The following is an 18,926-nucleotide window of genomic DNA, read 5'->3' as shown; positions in this document are numbered from 1 at the left end:
AAAATTACCCCGTTCAAAAGTTTACATACACTTGATTTTTTTGTTGTTACCTGAATTTTTTTTTTGTGATAGTTGTTTATGAGTCCCTTGTTTGTCCTGAACAGTTAAACTGCCTGCTGTTCTTCAGAAAAATTCTTCAGGTCCCACAAATATTTTTATTTATTTTTTTAAGCATTTTTGTGTATTTGAACCCTTTTCAGCGACTGAATGATTTTAAGATCCATCTTTTCACACTGAGGACAACAGAGAGACTCATATGCAACTAAATGAAAAATATGATATTTAGGCAAAATAAGAAAAATGTACACATCTTCATTCGGTTCAAAAGTTCCCTGGCTCCTAATACATCGGTTTTCCTTCTGGAGCATCAGTGAGTGTTTGAACCTTCTGTAATAGTTGCATATGAGTCTCTCAGTTGCGCTCAGTGTGAAAAGATGATCTCAAAATCATATAGTCATTGTGGGAAAGGGTTCAAATAGACAAAAAAGCTGAAAAACCAAAGAATTTGTGGGAGCTGAAGGCTTTTTCTAAAGAACAGCAGGCAACTTGACTGTTTAGGACAAACAAGGGACTCATGAAAAACTATCACAAAAAAAAAAACACAGCTGTGGATCATTCAGCTAACAACACAGTATTAAGCAGCAAGCATATGTAAACTTTTAAACAGGGTCATTTTTATAAATTCTACTATGATATTCTCTTGTGGGCTATAAGTAAAATTTTTAATGTGAAATATCTTATTCAGGTCAGTACTAAATAAAAAAATAACATGCATTTTGTAAACTTTTGACCTCAACTGTATATGCAAGTGATAAAGAGAGAAAGTGATAATAAAAAATATAAAGAGTCTTAGTTGAATCCTTCAGTTATTGATCTGAATGTGAGCTTGACTGAAGATGTCCAGCATGTCATCAAAACATAATTTCACCAGAAGATATTGGATGAATTTCCATTTCGTGCTCTGACTAAATAGTTTGACATGCTCAGCAAGGTTATTTTGCCATAACATAGCCATAGAAGTAGTTTACATTAATTCATGCAATAGCACCCCTTGTGGCAACTCTGAGTATGCAACATGTACTTGCATTGCATTATCAGTTGCATTCTGACATGTTTCAGAACTTAAACGGGTAGTTTACCTAAAAATGAAAATTCTGTCATTATTACTCACCCTCATGCTGTTCCAAACCTGTAAGACCTTCATTCATCTTCGCAACACAAATTAAAATATTTTGGATGAAATCCTAGAACAAGAATATTTTTTTGTGCGCAAGGAAAACAAAATAAGCGACTTTATTCAACAGTTTCCTCTCTTCTGTCAGTCGATGCGCAGTCACGAGTATGTCGTGGAGAAAATTGTTGAATAAAGTTTTTTTTTGTTTTCCTTGTGCACAAGAAGTATTCCTGTAGCTTCATAAAATGACTGTTGATCCGCTGATGTCACATGAACTATTTTAATGATCCTTACTACCTTTCTGGGCTTTGAACATGGTAGTTGCATTGCTGTCTATGCAAGGTCCGAAAGCTCTTGGATTTAATCAAAAATATCATAATTTGTGTTCTAAAAAACACATAGAGGTTGTCTCTCAAAACAGAGCAGGGGCCTACCTAGACAGCATTTTTAGGCATTGTATAATTTAATAAATGTTACATATGTAACCCTGATGGTTAAAAATGCTGTCTAAGTTGGTAACCTATGTCTCCCTTGCTCATACTCGTATAAAAAGCTATGGGTGGGTGGGTGTGTGTGTGTGTGGTCAGGCCCCTGGCAGCAGTTAATACTGTTTATCTGACCTTGACCTCCGCTGCGCTTCTTACGCCTCTTTTTCCCAAAGCAGTTTAACGCTCTAATCACTCTGATAGAAAATGATTTGTACTCCATCTCATCACTGAATGCATCCCAAATCACACATTCTTTAATCTGGGGCACAATCACAGCATTCATTCTTTCATAATTAAATTATATTATTATAAAATTACTCTAGAAACTAGTTGTGCTGAGCTATATTAGAGAAAGTTGTTTGTGTTTTCCCCTCAAAGGTGTTTGTGAGAGTCCTTTGAGTGATACACAGTGAGATGGCTCTCCGGTTCTACCCTCAGAGATTTTCCTCTGTCCTTCTGAGCCAGAGCTGACTATATTATAAAAATCTTCATAGATTTGCAGTCTGACAAGATTCACAGGACAATTCCCACCAGCACTTTAAATCAATTCAGTGGCCAAGTTCCATCCACTGCAAAAGCCTGTAGATATTAATACATTTTACATAACATCTGGATACTTCAGCCAGGCTTTGGGTTAAAACCTAATGTGCTCAACCCCTCCCTTTTGTGCCATCCTGACTTTGTGATCTGTTTTATTATTCTTTTTATTTTTTTATTTTTTTATACTCACCAAGTCTGCATTTATTTGATTAAATATATATATATATATATATATATATATATATATATATATATTTATATATATATATATTTTGTTAATAAATATAAAGTTTAAAAACAATTATTATAATTATTATTATTTATTAATTTTTTTACTGTCACTTTTAATATTTAATGCACTATGAAAGGTCAGTTTTACATACACTACCAGTCAGTTTTAAGGATTTTTAAAGACTTTTCTGCTCACCAAGTCTACATTTATTTGATCCAAAGGACAGCAAAAACATAAAAATATTTTTACTTTTTAAAATATCTGTTTTCTATTTTAATATATTTTAAAATGTCATTTATTCCTGTGATTTCAATGCTGAATTTTTAGCATCATTACTCCAGTCACATGATCCTTCAGAAATGATTCTAATATTCTGATTTGCTACTAAAAAACATTTCTCGTTATTAGATTAAAAACTGCTGAGTAGAATTTTTTTATTATTTTTTTTTTTTTCAGGTTTCTTTGAGTAGAAAGGTCAGAAGAACAGCATTTATCTGAAATAGAAATCTTTTGTATCATTATAAAGGTCCTTAGCAATATAATTTGATCAATTTAAACCTTCCTTGCTAAATAAAAGTATTAATTTCCATCATTTCTGAGTGATGCTGAAAATTCTGCTTTGATCACAAGATATATATTTCATTTTTAATATATATTCAAATAGTAAACAACAAGTAAACATTTTTCACAATTTACTTAATAATTACTATTGTACAATAGAGTGTACTTTTCAAAGTAGTAGTAGTAATGACAATACAATAATATATACAATAACAATACAAATTAAAATATAACACTGATCAGTTGATCGTATGTGTGTCTGTTATGCAGGATTATCCATGAGGACGGCTACTCAGAGGAAGAGTGCAAGCAGTATCGAGCAGTGGTCTACAGTAACACCATCCAGTCCATCATGGCCATCATTAAAGCCATGAGCAACCTCAAGATCGAATATGAGGACAGTGCCAGAGCGGTGAGTACACACAGCGTTCCCTCAGCAAATAAATCACACAGCATTACACACACACTCTCAGATTATCTCAGAAGCCCACCAGCCTCGGATGATCCTTCCCTTGTCACAAAGCCAGATGTCTGGCTATCAGCATAAGTCTGGTCAGCACAGCACAGTGACTAGGTTTTAACTTTGTAGTACACTATCATTTAAGTTTGGAGTCAATAAGATTTTTCAAAAGATTTTTGAAGAAAGTCTCTTATGCTTACCCAGGCTGAATTTTTTTGAAATACAAAAAAAAACAAAACAGTGAAATAGTATTAGTTTAAAACTAGATTTAAAAAGTTTGTCAAGGCAAACTTTAAGTTGGCTTGAGAAAGCCGGACCAGAAAGTTTGAAGTTTGATGGTTTTCAATTTGAATAGGTTGAAGTTCAAATTAGTTTAAACGCTTAAATCGTGAATATTTTGGAGGCAATACAGTTTCAGATAGATAGCATGTTTCTAGCATGATTAGCAAGTTGCTGGTATGTTGTTAACCTGTTTCTAGCATGATTAGCGTGTTGCTAGCATGTTTATGTCATGATTAACATGTTACTAGCATGTTTTAACATGGTTAGTATATTTCTAGCAGTATTACCATGTTGCTAACATGTTTCTAACATGATTAGGAAGTTACTACCATGTTGCTAGCATGTTTCTATTTTGATTAGAATTTTACGGGAATATTGTTAACATGTTTCTGTCATGATTAGCATGTTACTAACATGTTGGTAACATGTTTTTAGCATGTTTCTAGCATGATTAGCAAGCTGCTAGCATGTTTCTAACATGATTAACATGTTATTAGCATGTTGCTAACATGTTTTTAGCATGATTAGACAGTTGTTAGCATGTTTTTAGCATGATTAGCATGTTTTGCGAGCATGTTTCTAACATTATTAACATGTTACTAGCATGATACATATATCTAGCATGGTTAGCATGATTAGCAAGTTACTAGCATGTTAGCATTATTCTAACATGATTAACAAGTTACTAGCGTGTTTTTAGCATGGTTAGCATGATTAACAAGTTACTAGCATGTTAGCATGATTCTAACATGATTAACAAGTTACTAGCGTGTTTTTAGCATGGTTAGCATGATTAACAAGTTACTAGCGTGTTAGCATGATTCTAACATGATTAACAAGTTACTAGTGTGTTTTTAGCATGGTTAGCATGATTAACAAGTTACTAGCATGCTAGCATGATTAGCAAATTACTACCATGTTGCTAGCATGTTTCTATTGATTATTATGTTACTAGAATATTGCTAACATGTTTCTATCATGATTAGCATGTTACTAGCATGTTTCTAACATGATTAGCAAGCTGCTAGCATGTTGTTAACATGTTTCTGGCATGATTAGAAAGTTGTTAGCATGTTTTTAGCGTGATTAGCATGTTTTGCTAGCATGTTTCTAACATGAGTAACATGTTACTAGCATATTTCTAGCATGATTCGCAAGTTACTAGCATGTTGCTAGCATGTTTCTATTATGATTAGCATGTTACTAGAATATTGCTAACATGTTTCTGTCATGATTAGCATGCTTCTAGCATGATTAGTATGTTGTTATGTTTTTTATATAGCATGATTAGCAAGCTGCTAGCATGTTGTTAACACGTTTCTAGCATGATTAGAAAGTTGTTTTTAGCATGATCAGCATGTTTCTAATGTGATTAACAAGTTACTAGCATGTTTCTAGCATGATTAGCATGTTACTAGCATGTTAGCATGATTATAACATGATTAACAAGTTATTAGCATGTTTTTAGCATGGTTAGCATGATTAGCAAGTTACTAGCATGTTGTTAGCATGATTCTAACATGATTAACAAGTTACTAGCATGTTGGTAGCATGTTTCTAGCTTGATTAGCATGTTGTTAACATGCAAGTCTCAAAGCATTCTGGGAGTTTTTACAGTTGGAGTTTGAATAGTCTTGGCTAATTTGAACATTCCAGTAGTGTAAGTCTATGGGATTTTTCCCAGTTTTATTTGTAAATCCGATCAGTTAGAAAAGATGTAGAACACTTGGTCAGATCAGTCTGAAGAGCTAGGCTGAGTTTGGAGTTTGTAGAGTTAAAGCTAGGAGGAGTTAGAGTTAACAATTTTAGCAAGAAGAAAAACAATAAGTTTAAATAGCATTTCAGTAAGTTGGCTTTCTCACAGTTTTTTTTTTTTTTTTTTTTTATTATTATTTGAATATGTTTTATTTTCAGCGTCATTGTGCCTTCAGTGTCACACGATCTTTCAGAAATCATTCTCAAGCTGATTTGCGATAACGAAATATAACCTGCAAGAGATGGAAAGCCTAAGTGTAAAAGAAGTGGGAAAAAATAGAATGAGGATGTGAGAGTGTTAGCTTTCTAGCTAGGATCTCAAGAGAACAGCCCGAAGGCAGCAGTATGTTCAGCGCATCTGATCCACCTGAGGCTCTGGAAAAGCACTGATCTCTATCAACTCGATTTATCCTCACTATATACCAGAATCTATGAGATTAGACCAGATTTACAGTGAATGTACAGGGTTAACACTGACAGTATGAAAGGAAGTAGGGCGCAGGAGTCTTGAGACGTGTTATTAAAAGTCAGACTTCTTTTAACTTGTCACAGCATCTTAAAAAAGCAGCACTCATGGTGCAGAAAATGAAGAATATGCCTCCTTTAAACCATCACAGACCCTTTATTTTGCAGTGTGTGGTTTAATTAGACGGGTGAAGGGAGAGATGGATGATTGTGTCTGTGCTCTGGGAATAGAGCTGTAAAGTGCTGTTAGAGAGGCTAACAACATCTCTCCATCACGTTTAATTAGTGAGAGCGAGATCTGTTAGAAACATTCCTCAAGTGTTTCTCTCTCTCTTTCTTTCTCGTTTATGAGGCATTTGATGAAGGATGTGCAAAAGTGATAGTTGATAAGTCAGTGGGTCGTCTGAACAACTAGTCTGTGTTAAGAAAACCCTTTGTAACTAAGGTTGTTAAGGGTCATGGCCGCCAAACACTAATCAAAAGCATTTCTGAGCTATTTGTCAAGGGTGTCAGATTAATTTTAGGTCAAGGGCTTGATTGGGAGGGCAAAATATTTCAGTTTGTTAAACCTTGGTGCATATATACAGATCAACACATGCTTTTATCAAACTAATGATGTCCTGAATCATTTTTATACTGATTTAACAATTGAAAAACATATAAGCTAATATTGGTGCTAGTGGTGTCACAATACCAACATTTCAGTAATTTCTAATTTATCTGTACAAATTTTGATACCATAGCAAAAACTGTTTAACATTTAATTTAACTATGTGAAAAAAAAAAAATACAAAATTAAAGTTATGAATTATTAATGATACTAATAATTCTAATAATACATGAAAACATTAGCAATGTAGTCTGTTAGTCTTCATTTATGATGTAAGATTAATACACTTAATACACTTATGCTGTTATGTCAAGCTTACTGTTTGCTCTCTTTGTGAGTCACTGCCAAAATAAAAGCTTGATGGTTTAGTGTTTGAAAATGAAGAAATTAGACATCCTTAAATATTAATATTGTAATTTAGCTGTAAAATTAAAGTATTATTACATTTTAAGTAGTATTGTTACAGTTAAATATTATAGGAGTATATATTTTTTTATTTTGTTAAAAATTATGTATATTTATTTATAAAATAAAAATAATAAAATAATAATAATAATAATAAAATATAACAATAAAATAAAGATTATTATTATTATTATTATTATTATTTTTAATAATAACAATAATAATTACTTTGTATTGTCTTATTAATATATCCATATTTTACTGTAAAATTAAAGTTTTCTTATATACAAAATGTATTCATATTATTTTTATTTATAATAAAATATTTAAATATAATTATATTTTAAATACTAATTTTACAGAGAAAGATTACAGTAGTATATTTTTTATTTTGTTTAATGTTTTATATTTGTCAAATATAATTATATAAAGATAAAATAAAGATGAATGACAATAATATAATAATAATAATAATAATAATAATAATTACTTTGTAGTCTTAATGTATATCCATAAATACTGTTTTTACAGTGAAAGATTACAGTAGTATATTTTTGTTTAATATCTGCATTTACAAAATATAATAGTAATAATAGTAATAGTAATATGAAGATAAAATAAAGATAAAATAAAGATAAACTAGATTAATAATAATAATAATAATAATAATAATTACCGCTTTGTAGTCTTAATATTATTATTATTATTATTTTTTTTTTTTTTTTTATTGTGAAACCCTGCAAACAAGCATAGCAAACCTGTTTTTTATCACATTTTAAATCACAGTTTTACAGACTTCCCAGATTTGAGTTAGTAAAGATATTATTCATTTAAAAAAAGGGTAAAAGCCTGAATAGACCAGTGGACCTCACAGATTACCATCTTGACCATCCCTACATTTGATTTAATTCTGTTACTTCTTAACTTCATCAAAAACATTGAGTACACAGTGCTGTGCGTGACTCAGGAAGTGGAACATTGGACAGTGTACCTTTTAAACAGTATGAGTGAGTGCATGTGTTAACCATATGTCACAGTTTGAGCAGTGTGCTTTAGACACGTGGAAAGCCGCATCCCATGGGGCTGATCGCTGTATCTCCTCATTTTCTCTCTCTCTTTTGCTCTCTCTCTTCTCTTGAGGCAGTAAATCTTTTAAAAAGCCTGTAACCATCCTGTCCTCTCTCTATTCATATCTCTTGGCTTTTTTTCACCACCTAGTAAAAGAACTTATGGTATTCCTGTTTCGAAATAAATTTCCAAGCATTCCTTAAATTTACAAGCTATTTAACTTCTTGTGAAACACAGTATCGTTTTACCTTTACAATGTCTGCAATCTACAGTAGCACACAGTGTTAGAATTCATCACGTCCCCTAGAAGCACGGGGTCGGTCGTGTCACACGTCTCTCAGCCCATCACTTCTGCTCATGGCTCCCATGTTCCGCCCCAGGGTTGACTTCCTGTGACCTAGATCAGATCCGTGGTGGGAGGGGTTTTGCCGTGAGACTCTATTCCTGCAACATGTACTCTGGGAGGAGAGAGACAGATATGTAGGTAGACGGTTATTTTTGTAGCAATGAGAGAAGCGTGTGGGAGACAGACAGACAGGCTGCAAAGACGCTCGTCAAACAGATGGAGACTCCAGTCTGAGATGTGATAGTAGAATCTGGAGGTGAGAGCTAGTCATAGGCTTCTTCTCTCCCTCTGTTTTTCTCTCAAGGGATGCATAGCTCACATTTGTATATTGCACTTTTGACCCGCCTTGCAAATAAATCTCTGGAGAAAAGTGAAGTAACCCCCATAAAGTACACATACGCACGTGCACAAACAACAACTACCGTAAAAAATGTCCCTCCTCCCAGAAAGCCACCGTCCAACCAGTCTTTCCTTATGATAATGGATGTGCATATATAATGCAAATGAGCAACCAGTATTTCTTTTTACCAATATTTACTCAATCAGTGATCAATATCAGGTCTGCTAACAAGTGTTGCCTTGTGGGGTTTAAACAGTATGTTTAACAGGAAATTATAACACTTTATTTAAAAAAAAAAAAACAATCATAAAATATAATTATTATATTAAAAATGTATCATTTAAAATATGTGTAATTTTATAGATTTCTTGATTTTAGATAGATGATAGAACAAAAGATAGAATGAAAGACAGTAAGAAACATATAACGTAAGAATAGATAGATGATATAACCATGGATGGATCGATGAAATGATAGATAGAACGTAAGAATAGATTGATGGATGAATGATAGATAAAAGATAAAATAAAAGATGGAAAAACAGAACAAAAGATAGATAGATGATAGATAAATAGAACGAAAGATAGAATGAAAGACAGATAGAACAAAAAATAGATGGACAAATGATATATAGAACAAAAGACAGATGAAAGTAAAAAGAAGGATAGTTGGGTAGATGATAAATGGATCGATAGATGAAAACAAAGATGGATAGATAGAATGAACGAAAGATAAACAGAATGAAAGGTGGAAAGAACAAAAGATGCATAGATAAATGATTGATGGATAGAATGAAAGAAAAAGATAGATAAAATAAAAGATAGAATGAAAGATGGAAAGACAGTTAGAACAAAAAATGGATGGATGGACAGAATGACAGATGATAGAACGAACGAAAAATAGATGGATAGAATGAAAGACTGAAACAGAGAACAAAACGGAATGATGGATGGATGATAGATGGACAGAACAAAAGCTAGAAATATGGATAGAATGAAAGGTAGAAAGACGGTTAAAACAAAAGATGGATGGATAGATAAAGGATAGATAGATGAACGAAAGAAAGACAAAGAAAAAAGTGATAGAATGAAAACTAGAAAAAAAGAGAATAATAGATGATGGATGGATACATAGAATGATAGGTGATGGAACAAATAAAAGATAGAAATACAGAACAAAACAGATGGATAGATGAGTGATGGATGGATAGATAATAGATGGACAGAAAAAAAATAGAAAGATGAATGGAATGAAAGGTAGAAAGAGAACAAAATGGATGGATAGATGATAGCTAGGTGATGGATGGATGGATGGATGGATAGATGGAAAGATAGATAGAATGAAAGATAGAAATAGAGAACAAAGGATAAAAGGATAGATAGAATGAAAGAGAAAAATAGATTGAAAGAAAGCTAGAAAGACAGACAGAACAAAAGATAGATGAATAGATGGCATAAATAAAATAAAAGCTAGATCAAAAGAGAGAATGACAGGGAACATAAGAATAGATAGATGGATAGATAAATGATGGATGGATGTATAGATGATAGAATGAAAAAGAATGATAAATATAGAATGACAGAATAGAAAGATAGAAAGACAGAACAGAAGATAGAACGTAAGGATAGAAAGTGTGGCTTTTGCGCGCAATTGGGCTACTTTAACATTGTTGCTGCGGGTTGTTTTACATGTTTGCGGGTCGAAGCGATGATAACGTGATATTTAGCACCTGGAATGTGAAATTTACCTGGGGAACCCCACCAAAAAAACATCTGTTTTACCCCCTGGAATGCGTTTTTTTGTGCAGGTTTTTGCTGAAAACCTGGCAACCAAGACAGACAGACAGAGATTTAAAAGTGAAAAAAAGCTAAGTTTAAAAAAAAAATGGAAAACATAGTTGTGATTAATGTGCACTGCAGTTCTGCTGAGTCACTTTCCAGCTGCTGTGAGGTAACTTGACTCTAACACTAGCTCTATCTATTCTATTTCTGTTATATGTGCTTTTTATTCTTTTCATTTATTATAAAAAAAAATTGCTACATGTACTTGTTAGACTATCTAGGACCTGTCACAGCACTTATATATTGTTGCTCTTGTTGTTTCGATTGTTTCTATTGTCATCGTTTGTGAGTCACTTTAGAAAAAAGCGTCTGCTAAATGATTAAATGTAAATGTGATTTGTTTGCATATGATGCATACAGATATGTTAGCTTCTTTATTCTGTGTTAATGTGCATTATTTCTAAATGGATCTTTTTATTCGTTTGTTTTATAGGATGATGCACGTCTGTTGTTTTCCCTGTCCGGGGGCGGCGGAGGAACAGGGCATCCTGCCAGACGACCTGGCCAATGTCATCACCAGACTGTGGGCTGATGGAGGGGTACAGAGCTGCTTCACCCGCGCCAGAGAGTACCAGCTCAACGACTCTGCTGCATAGTGAGTTCTCTCCCCGTTATTGGCCAGAAAGATATTCTCCAATGGCCATTTGTCAATATTCATGGAAAGCAAATCTCATAACTCATAATGCTCACCCACAGTCAGATATTAAATATGCATTTGCATAGAATGGTGCATTACAGCATCACTGGTATTTTTTCTCTAGGAAATTAAAACACGTTTTTAAACATTCAAGATTTTATAAACACTGAAACTGCTCTGCTGTAGATCAAAATGTAAATGAGGTCCAAAACTAAACTGAAATGTACTCAAGACTGCCTTTGAATTTAAAAGGGATAGAAGATGAAAATGTGTGATGAGAGTGGGCAGGATCAGATCGATACGTCAAAGCGAGCAGAAATTCAAGCACTGATAGTTAACGCTCCGTTGAGAAACCAATTGCTCTTAAACGGAGGGTTGGCCTGGGTCAGGATTTCCATGAATTTTCCCATGCTTGATACAGTCCGAATCAATCAGGGGTAGGCGGAGCGTTCCCTCACGAGGGATTACGGTCGATTTGGCTTTGAATTTAGGCAATGAATTATGATGTCATTTGTTGGTGGGAAAAGGGATAGAGGCAGTGCTAATCTTAGTTTTCATAATATTTAGTTGTGTTTGCTAGATTTGGCAGATGTTTATGTGAGAGGGTTTATAGCCTGTGTGTGGGTGGGTGGAGAGAAGTGTGGTTTTACAGAGGCAGCCACTCCTTCCCCACCTTCAAAACAGAGGCTAAAATGACTATATTAAAGCAAAGCCTCCTTGAAGAGAGAGCTGTAAGAAATTATAATTGACTCATAATAAAAACAATGAATAAAAATGGAATGTCCTTACATAAACTGTCGTTAAAAATTGTGAGGTCAGTAAAGACTTTAGCATTGTTTAAAAATGTCAAAAGTTTTTGGACAGTAAGATTTTTTGTTTTTCAAAGAAGTCTCTTCTGCTCACCAAGCCTGCAGTTATTTGATCCAAAATACAGCAAAAGCAGTAATATTGTGAAATATTTTTACTATTTAAAATAACAGTTTTTCTTTTTTAATATTTTTTTTTAAATGTATTTTATTCCTGTGATCAAAGCTAAATTTTCAGCATCATTACTTTAGTCTTCGGTGTCACATGATCCTTCAGAAATTATTCTAATTCTTCTTCTTTTTTTTTTTCTTTTTTTTTAAGGAAATTATAGACATTAATACTTTTATTTAGCAAGGATGCTTCAAATTGATTGAAAGTGAGGATAAAGACATTTAATTTTTAGATAAATGCTTTCTATTCAAAGAAACCTGAAAAAAAATCTACTCAGCTGTTTTACTCAGCAACATAATAATTAAAATACATGTTTTTTAAACCGCAAATCAGAATATTAGAATGATTTCTGAAGGATCATGTAACTGGAGTAATGATGCTAAAAAGTCAGCTTTGAAATCACAGAAATAAATTACATTTTAAAATATATTCAAATAGAAACCAGTTATTCTAAATAGTAAAAATATTTTATATTTTTACTGTTTTTGCTGTACTTTGGATCAAATAAATGCGGGTGAGCAGAAGGGACTTCTTTAAAAAACATTAAAAATCTTTTTGAACTGGTAGTGTACATCAGGTCAGTTAAGACTTTTACAATGTTAAAAATAAATGTATCACAGTTTCCATAAAAAAAAATGTTTTCAACATTAATAATAATGAGGCATATTTCTTAAACAGCAAATCTGCATAGTAAAGTGATTTCTGAAGGATTATGTGACACTGAAGACTGGAGTAATAATAATGCTGAAAATTCAGCTATACATCACAGGAATAAAATACATTTTAAAATATATTCAAATATAAAACTGTTACTGTAAATTGTAATAATATTTCACACTATTATTGTTTTTACTGTATTTTTGATCAAATAAATGCAGCCATGATGAGACAAAAAAATCATAAAAACCCTAAACCTTTGAACAGTAGTGTAAATAAACTAATGTAGCTATTGTAAGACACAGACATTAGACATAATGTTCAGAAAATCAGTCATTATTGCTAAATAAACTCTGACAGGATGATCAGGACCCTGATGCAAAGCCTGCTAAATGCACAACTACTCGAGGTTGTCAGGTTTTCGCAATAAAACCTGCCTAATTGCTACTCAAAACTAACCCAATTGTGTTTTGGAGGGGTTCTCCAAGTAAAAATTACGTATTACATGGGTAAAATGCATTTTTTTTTTCCCAGGTAAAATTAGCATTTCAGGGGATAAATATCACATAATTGGGGTTGCTTCAACCCGCGGACATAAAAAAACAAATAATAATAAAAAATGCAGCAACAATTTTAAAGTAGCCCAATTCTGTAGGAAAACCGTGAACTTGGCAACACTGCATCTACTTGCCAAATACTTTAACTTTATTAAATGTAGGTTCTGACTTTGTTGAAGAAATGTCGAAATTGCAGAGTAACATGAGACATAAACTACCAGACCACAAATTGAATGACATTTTCTTAGAAGCAGGATTCAGATTCATCCCAAAAAAGTCTACTGGGGTTTAAACCGGTGCTTTTGTGCATGCACCACACTAACCTCTGTAAAACATTTCTTAACAAGTTCATTCCAGAAAAAAATACTCTTGATGCATGTAGTTCTCTAGAAAACCAGTGTCTGCTGAAGCATTAAGACTAGTTTTCACTGGAACTAAGAAGCCTAAAATTGGAACACGTTTTTGGCCAAGTTTCATAAGATCTTCCCAGCCTCTGAACTGGAGCCAGACATCAAGCACAGCTCCTGTTCCAGGGAAATCAAAGAAAATACCATCTTTATCTATCTGTTTGCACAGATCTTGTCACAGAAAACAAAGTCAGTGCCAAACATCAGTAAATGGCTATTGCCTACATAAATACATAGTATGTACTGAATCGCGTGTAGTAAAGTGTAGTATGATGATGTATTATTTTGAAGAGCCACTATATTATGTGTCTAGCCTTGGCGTATTGTTCTCATTACAGTGTCAGACTGTACTCTTGCCTCTCATAAACTCTAGCTTCGTTTATCAGAGACATGACTTTAATTCCCCAAACCTTAAATGATAACAGGTGGTCATTAATCTCTCTCTCAACACAGTCCCATATTCCTGCACCCTGCAGACCAGATCCTTCATTGCATAAATCAGAGCGCACCACATGTATCGAAGTGTGATTTAAAATAGTTTAATAAGTCGAAATGTCAAACTAAATGTTTTGGTTTTGCAGTAAGACCACAAAAGCAGCTGTAAGCCAATCTTTGTGAAGAGGAATTATTTGATTTGGGTTGTGCTTGATTGTTTTGTGCCTATGGACTCCAGCGGAGTGCGAGTGTCTGTGGGGATCCTCACAATATTGAACTGACAAACGTGTAAGAACTATAAAAGAAAATAATCAATTTGGAGGAACTTCAATAATTCGGATTTGAAAACCTGAACTCTTGGTTAGTCACGGCGCTGTACAGTTGTGTCGTAGTGGGATTGTACGGCATTAGGTGGAGCAAAAACATTCAGTGTTCCTGGCAGGAGTTCTTGCCTACGCGGCTTATCCAAGCTGTGTTACTGTGAGGCTTTATCAGCCTTTGATTGGCAGCTGAATGAAGATCTGCATCGTCACTGTCGCAGCCTCCTAGACTAAGGCGGTTTGCCTGTTCCTGTGTTTGGAAATCTGATTAGACGATTGCACAGAGTGTTTTGCATAAGAACATCTACAAGGCTTGTTCGCAACAACACTGATACAACTGAAAGACAAACGTGTACAATATTTCGAAATTATGTATACCTAAAAATATATTTAGGGGGAATATTTGGCATATTGAGGTAATATTTCATATTTTAAATAGGTATTCAAAATAAAGTAAATATAGATGTGGATATGTATATGTATGTGTATGTGACTTAGCATATGATATGTATATTGTTTCATTATTTTTATTTTAAAGGTACAGTCTAACCTTGTGGGATCAGCAAGATTTTTTTTTATGTTTTTAAAGAACTCTTTTATGCTTATCAAGGCTGCATTTACTTGAACAAAATACAGAAAAAAAACAGTAATATTGTGAAATATTATTACAGTTTAAAATAATAGTTTTCTTTTTTAAAAAAAATTAAATATAATTTATTCCTGTGATGCAAAGCTGAATTTTCTCCTAGCATTACATCAGTCTTCAGTGTCACATGATCCTTCAGCAAATAATTCTGATATGCTGATTTTATTACTTTTAATATCAGTGTTGTGCTGCTTAATATTTTTTTTAGAACCTGTGATGCTTTTTTTCAGGATTCTTTAAATAAAATGTTAAAAAGAACAGCTTTTATTTAAAATAGAAATCTTTTCTAACTATATAAGTCTTTCCTATCACTTTTTTTTCATTTTAACACATCCTTTGTGAATAAAAACTTTCAAATGGTAGTTTATATTGTTACAAAAGATTTCTATTTTAAGTAAACGCTGTTCTTTTTAACTTTTAATTTATTAAAGAATCGTGGAAAAAATAAAATAAATAATTAAAAATAAATAATATATAAATATAATAATAATTAAAATAAAAAATAATAAGATATAAAATAAAAATTAAAAAATATAATAATAATTAAGCAGTACAACTGTTTTCAACATTGATAATAAATCAGCATATTAAAATGATTTCTGAAGGATCATGTGACAGTGAAGACTGGAGTAATGGAGTAGTGAAAATTCAGCTTTGCATCACAGGAATGAATTACATTTTAAAATACATTCACATAGAAAACAGCTATTTTACATTGAAATACTATTTCAGAATATTACAGATTTTTTCTGTATTTTTAATCAAATAAATGCAGCCTTCATGAGCATTAGAAACTTCTTTAAAAAAAAAAAAAAAAAGTATTTTTTATGCGTAATATTTTCAAATTTTAAAAAAGCTAATGTTTTTGTACCATCCTTTTGCAGTTATCTGAATGACATGGATAGGATAGGCAAAGCAGACTACATCCCAACCCAGCAGGACGTGCTGAGGACCAGAGTGAAGACCACTGGCATCGTAGAGACACATTTCACCTTCAAAGACTTGCATTTCAAGTGAGAGTCCTCTCTGCACTTTCTTTATTTCACTCTGATTTTTAACTAAGATTTTTTTTTTTTTTAATTCACACTCTCTAGTAGGCACGCTAGCATGTGCGTTCACACGCATTCACACTTCAAACAACTTGTCTGCCCGATCCAGCAGCCTCCACTATTTCTGTAAGCTAGCAACACCCTCTTAAACCCTCCATGGACTGAAAGAATTAATTCCGTGCCATCCATGTGTTCTGGCCTGAGGTTTTGGGATTAATTTCCCTTAAACCTGTTGAGGGCATTTGCTTTGCGAGTTTATGGGATTTAACAGGGCCGGGATGATTCTCTTTGAATGAGTCTGCTTTAATCTACAGAAGAAATGTCAGCCCAACCTTTTGGAAAGATCAAACACAAGCCAGCTGTCCAAGATGCTATTACTTAATTTAATGTTTTGTAAATCATATTATGCATCGCGTGTAATAAAGCAAATGCCACATAAGAGGGACGATAATTACGGAATTTCCTGGAAAAGCCAATGACGTCTTTTCCCGGTCCACACGGTCATATAGACAAGTGTGTGAGGGGCTGAAATGAATGATTCCTGCAACAGACAGGAAGTCCCAGCTCTTCCATACTCCCACCCCGTCTCATCCATTCTACTTTCAACCTCTCTATTACCATAGAAACAAAGCCCAGACTCAAATGTCAACAAATGCCAGTGACACACATAAATGTCCAGACCTAAAGAAGAAAAAGGGACATAGTAAACCTCTCACTAATACTGAGTCAGCAACCTCACTATTATGCATTTGAAATTTTCCCACACATTTCCAGTGGACACAAACAAGCTCCAGGGAAAATTTGGTTTGTGGAAACTAGTAAAATCTAAATGACGTAAATTGAGGAATATTGTTGATTTAAGACATGTTGGAAGGACTCTGGCTTTTTGGACAATTTATCAGGGTTCGTACAAGGTGCTTAAAGTGCTTGAAGTACTTGAATTTGACTTTTAAATTTATGGCCTGGAAAACCCTTGAAAATAGCAATATTCCTGAAGAGGTACCTAAAAAGTGCTTGAATTATTAAAACACAGTGTATCTATGAAATAAGTGTTTAATTTATTATATATCTTTAATATCTTTTCACACCTAATTCACGCAATTCAAAAAACAAAATACTTTTTCACTTATTTCAGTTATTAAAACTAGTAAAAAAAAATAAATGCATAAATAAAAAAACTAATAAAGCATAAAACTAACAAGCTAAGCCCGTAGTAGTACTGACAACATCATGTAAACATGGCTGAAGAGTAACAGATGAACTGAATCAATTGAGTGAGTCATTTACGCTGGAACCACTCCAATTGATTAAAAAAAAACAACAAAAACACCCCCATCAAATTAAAAGAGCCATTATTTTTGAATTTCAGCATTGCTTGTAATGATTTTAAAAAGCACGTAGTGATGGGAGTTTTTCAAAACTCCAAATCCATTAAACCACTGCGTTGCAAAGTGATTCACTGTTTCGAAAGTGCTCCAACCAGATTGCGTATCGCAAATCATTTTATTCAGATCGGGACTTCAGATCACGTATCGCTAATTATTTCATTTAGATCAGGACTTCAGACATCATTTGATTTAGATTGGAACTTTGCATATTGTGAATCATTTGATTCAGATCGGACTTTGGAGCGGGTTCGTGTATCATTTGATTCAGTTCAGGACTTCAGAGCGGGGGTCATGAATCATTTGTTTCAGATCAGGATTTCGGAGTGGTTTCACAAATCTTTTTTTTTTAAGCTTAAACCGTATAAAAACAAAACAGAAAAAGAAAGTATATGCAAATAAAAAATGAATCATGATTTTAATTTGAAAGGGAAGACACTGTTTGATAAGTGAGATGATTGAAATAAAAAGCCCTTGAATAACCTGGAATGTCATTTAATAGTATCTGTACGAACCCTGAATTTATAGATGAAATCTATATGTATTTGAATTGACATGACAGAAAGTGATGACAAAACTATTCCTTTAAAGCAGTGTGGTATATTAAACAGGCTGTTCTTTGCCTGTTACATCTTCATTGCATTTGCTTCTAATTAAATAAGCTTGTTAGGCTGATCATATGTGACCCTGGACCACAAAACCAGTCTTTAAGTAGCATGGGTATATTTGTAGCAATAGCCAACAATACATTGTATGGGTCAAAATTATTGATTTTTCTTCTATGCCAAAAATCATTAGGATATTAAGTGAGGATCATGTTTCATAGATATATTTTGTGAATCTCCTGCTGTAAATATATCAAAACTTAATTTTTGATGATGTATAAATCTCAATTTTAAAAAATTGACGCTTATTATTGGTTTTGTGGTCCAGGGTCTCATATGTTCTTGTCTTGCTTTGTTAGCTGTTCAGGGCATTTTTCTCCTCTGCATATTGATTTCTTTAAGATTTGTCTGTTTATACATGTATCTGCTCTCTATATAGGATGTTTGATGTCGGCGGTCAGCGTTCAGAGAGAAAGAAGTGGATCCACTGTTTCGAGGGGGTGACAGCCATTATCTTCTGTGTGGCCATGAGCGCGTACGACCTTGTGCTGGCTGAGGATGAAGAAATGGTGAGAACCTCTTAGCTTTATTAGTCAATAATTCACAGTCCTTGACATTGAAGAGGCTGTTTTTTAGGGTCCTTTGAATATAGAGTTCAAAAGAACAGTGTTTATTTGAAATAG

General features: G+C 33.2%; 1 protein-coding gene across 1 annotated transcript in view; it reads left to right on the top strand.

Moving 5' to 3' along the window:
* Positions 1-18,926, top strand: part of gnai2a (guanine nucleotide binding protein (G protein), alpha inhibiting activity polypeptide 2a) — a 74,720-nt gene that overhangs the window by 51,731 nt on the left and 4,063 nt on the right. The window contains 5 exon segments of the mRNA XM_051122282.1: positions 3,266-3,407; positions 11,001-11,036; positions 11,038-11,162; positions 16,089-16,217; positions 18,683-18,812. Of these exon segments, the coding sequence (XP_050978239.1) occupies positions 3,266-3,407; positions 11,001-11,036; positions 11,038-11,162; positions 16,089-16,217; positions 18,683-18,812 (562 nt within the window).

This window comes from Labeo rohita, chromosome 11 (genome assembly GCF_022985175.1).
Source record: "Labeo rohita strain BAU-BD-2019 chromosome 11, IGBB_LRoh.1.0, whole genome shotgun sequence".
Taxonomy (NCBI): Eukaryota; Metazoa; Chordata; class Actinopteri; order Cypriniformes; family Cyprinidae; genus Labeo; species Labeo rohita.
The sequence above is the reverse complement of the archived record's forward strand: the minus strand, read 5'-3'. Positions and strand labels throughout refer to the sequence as shown.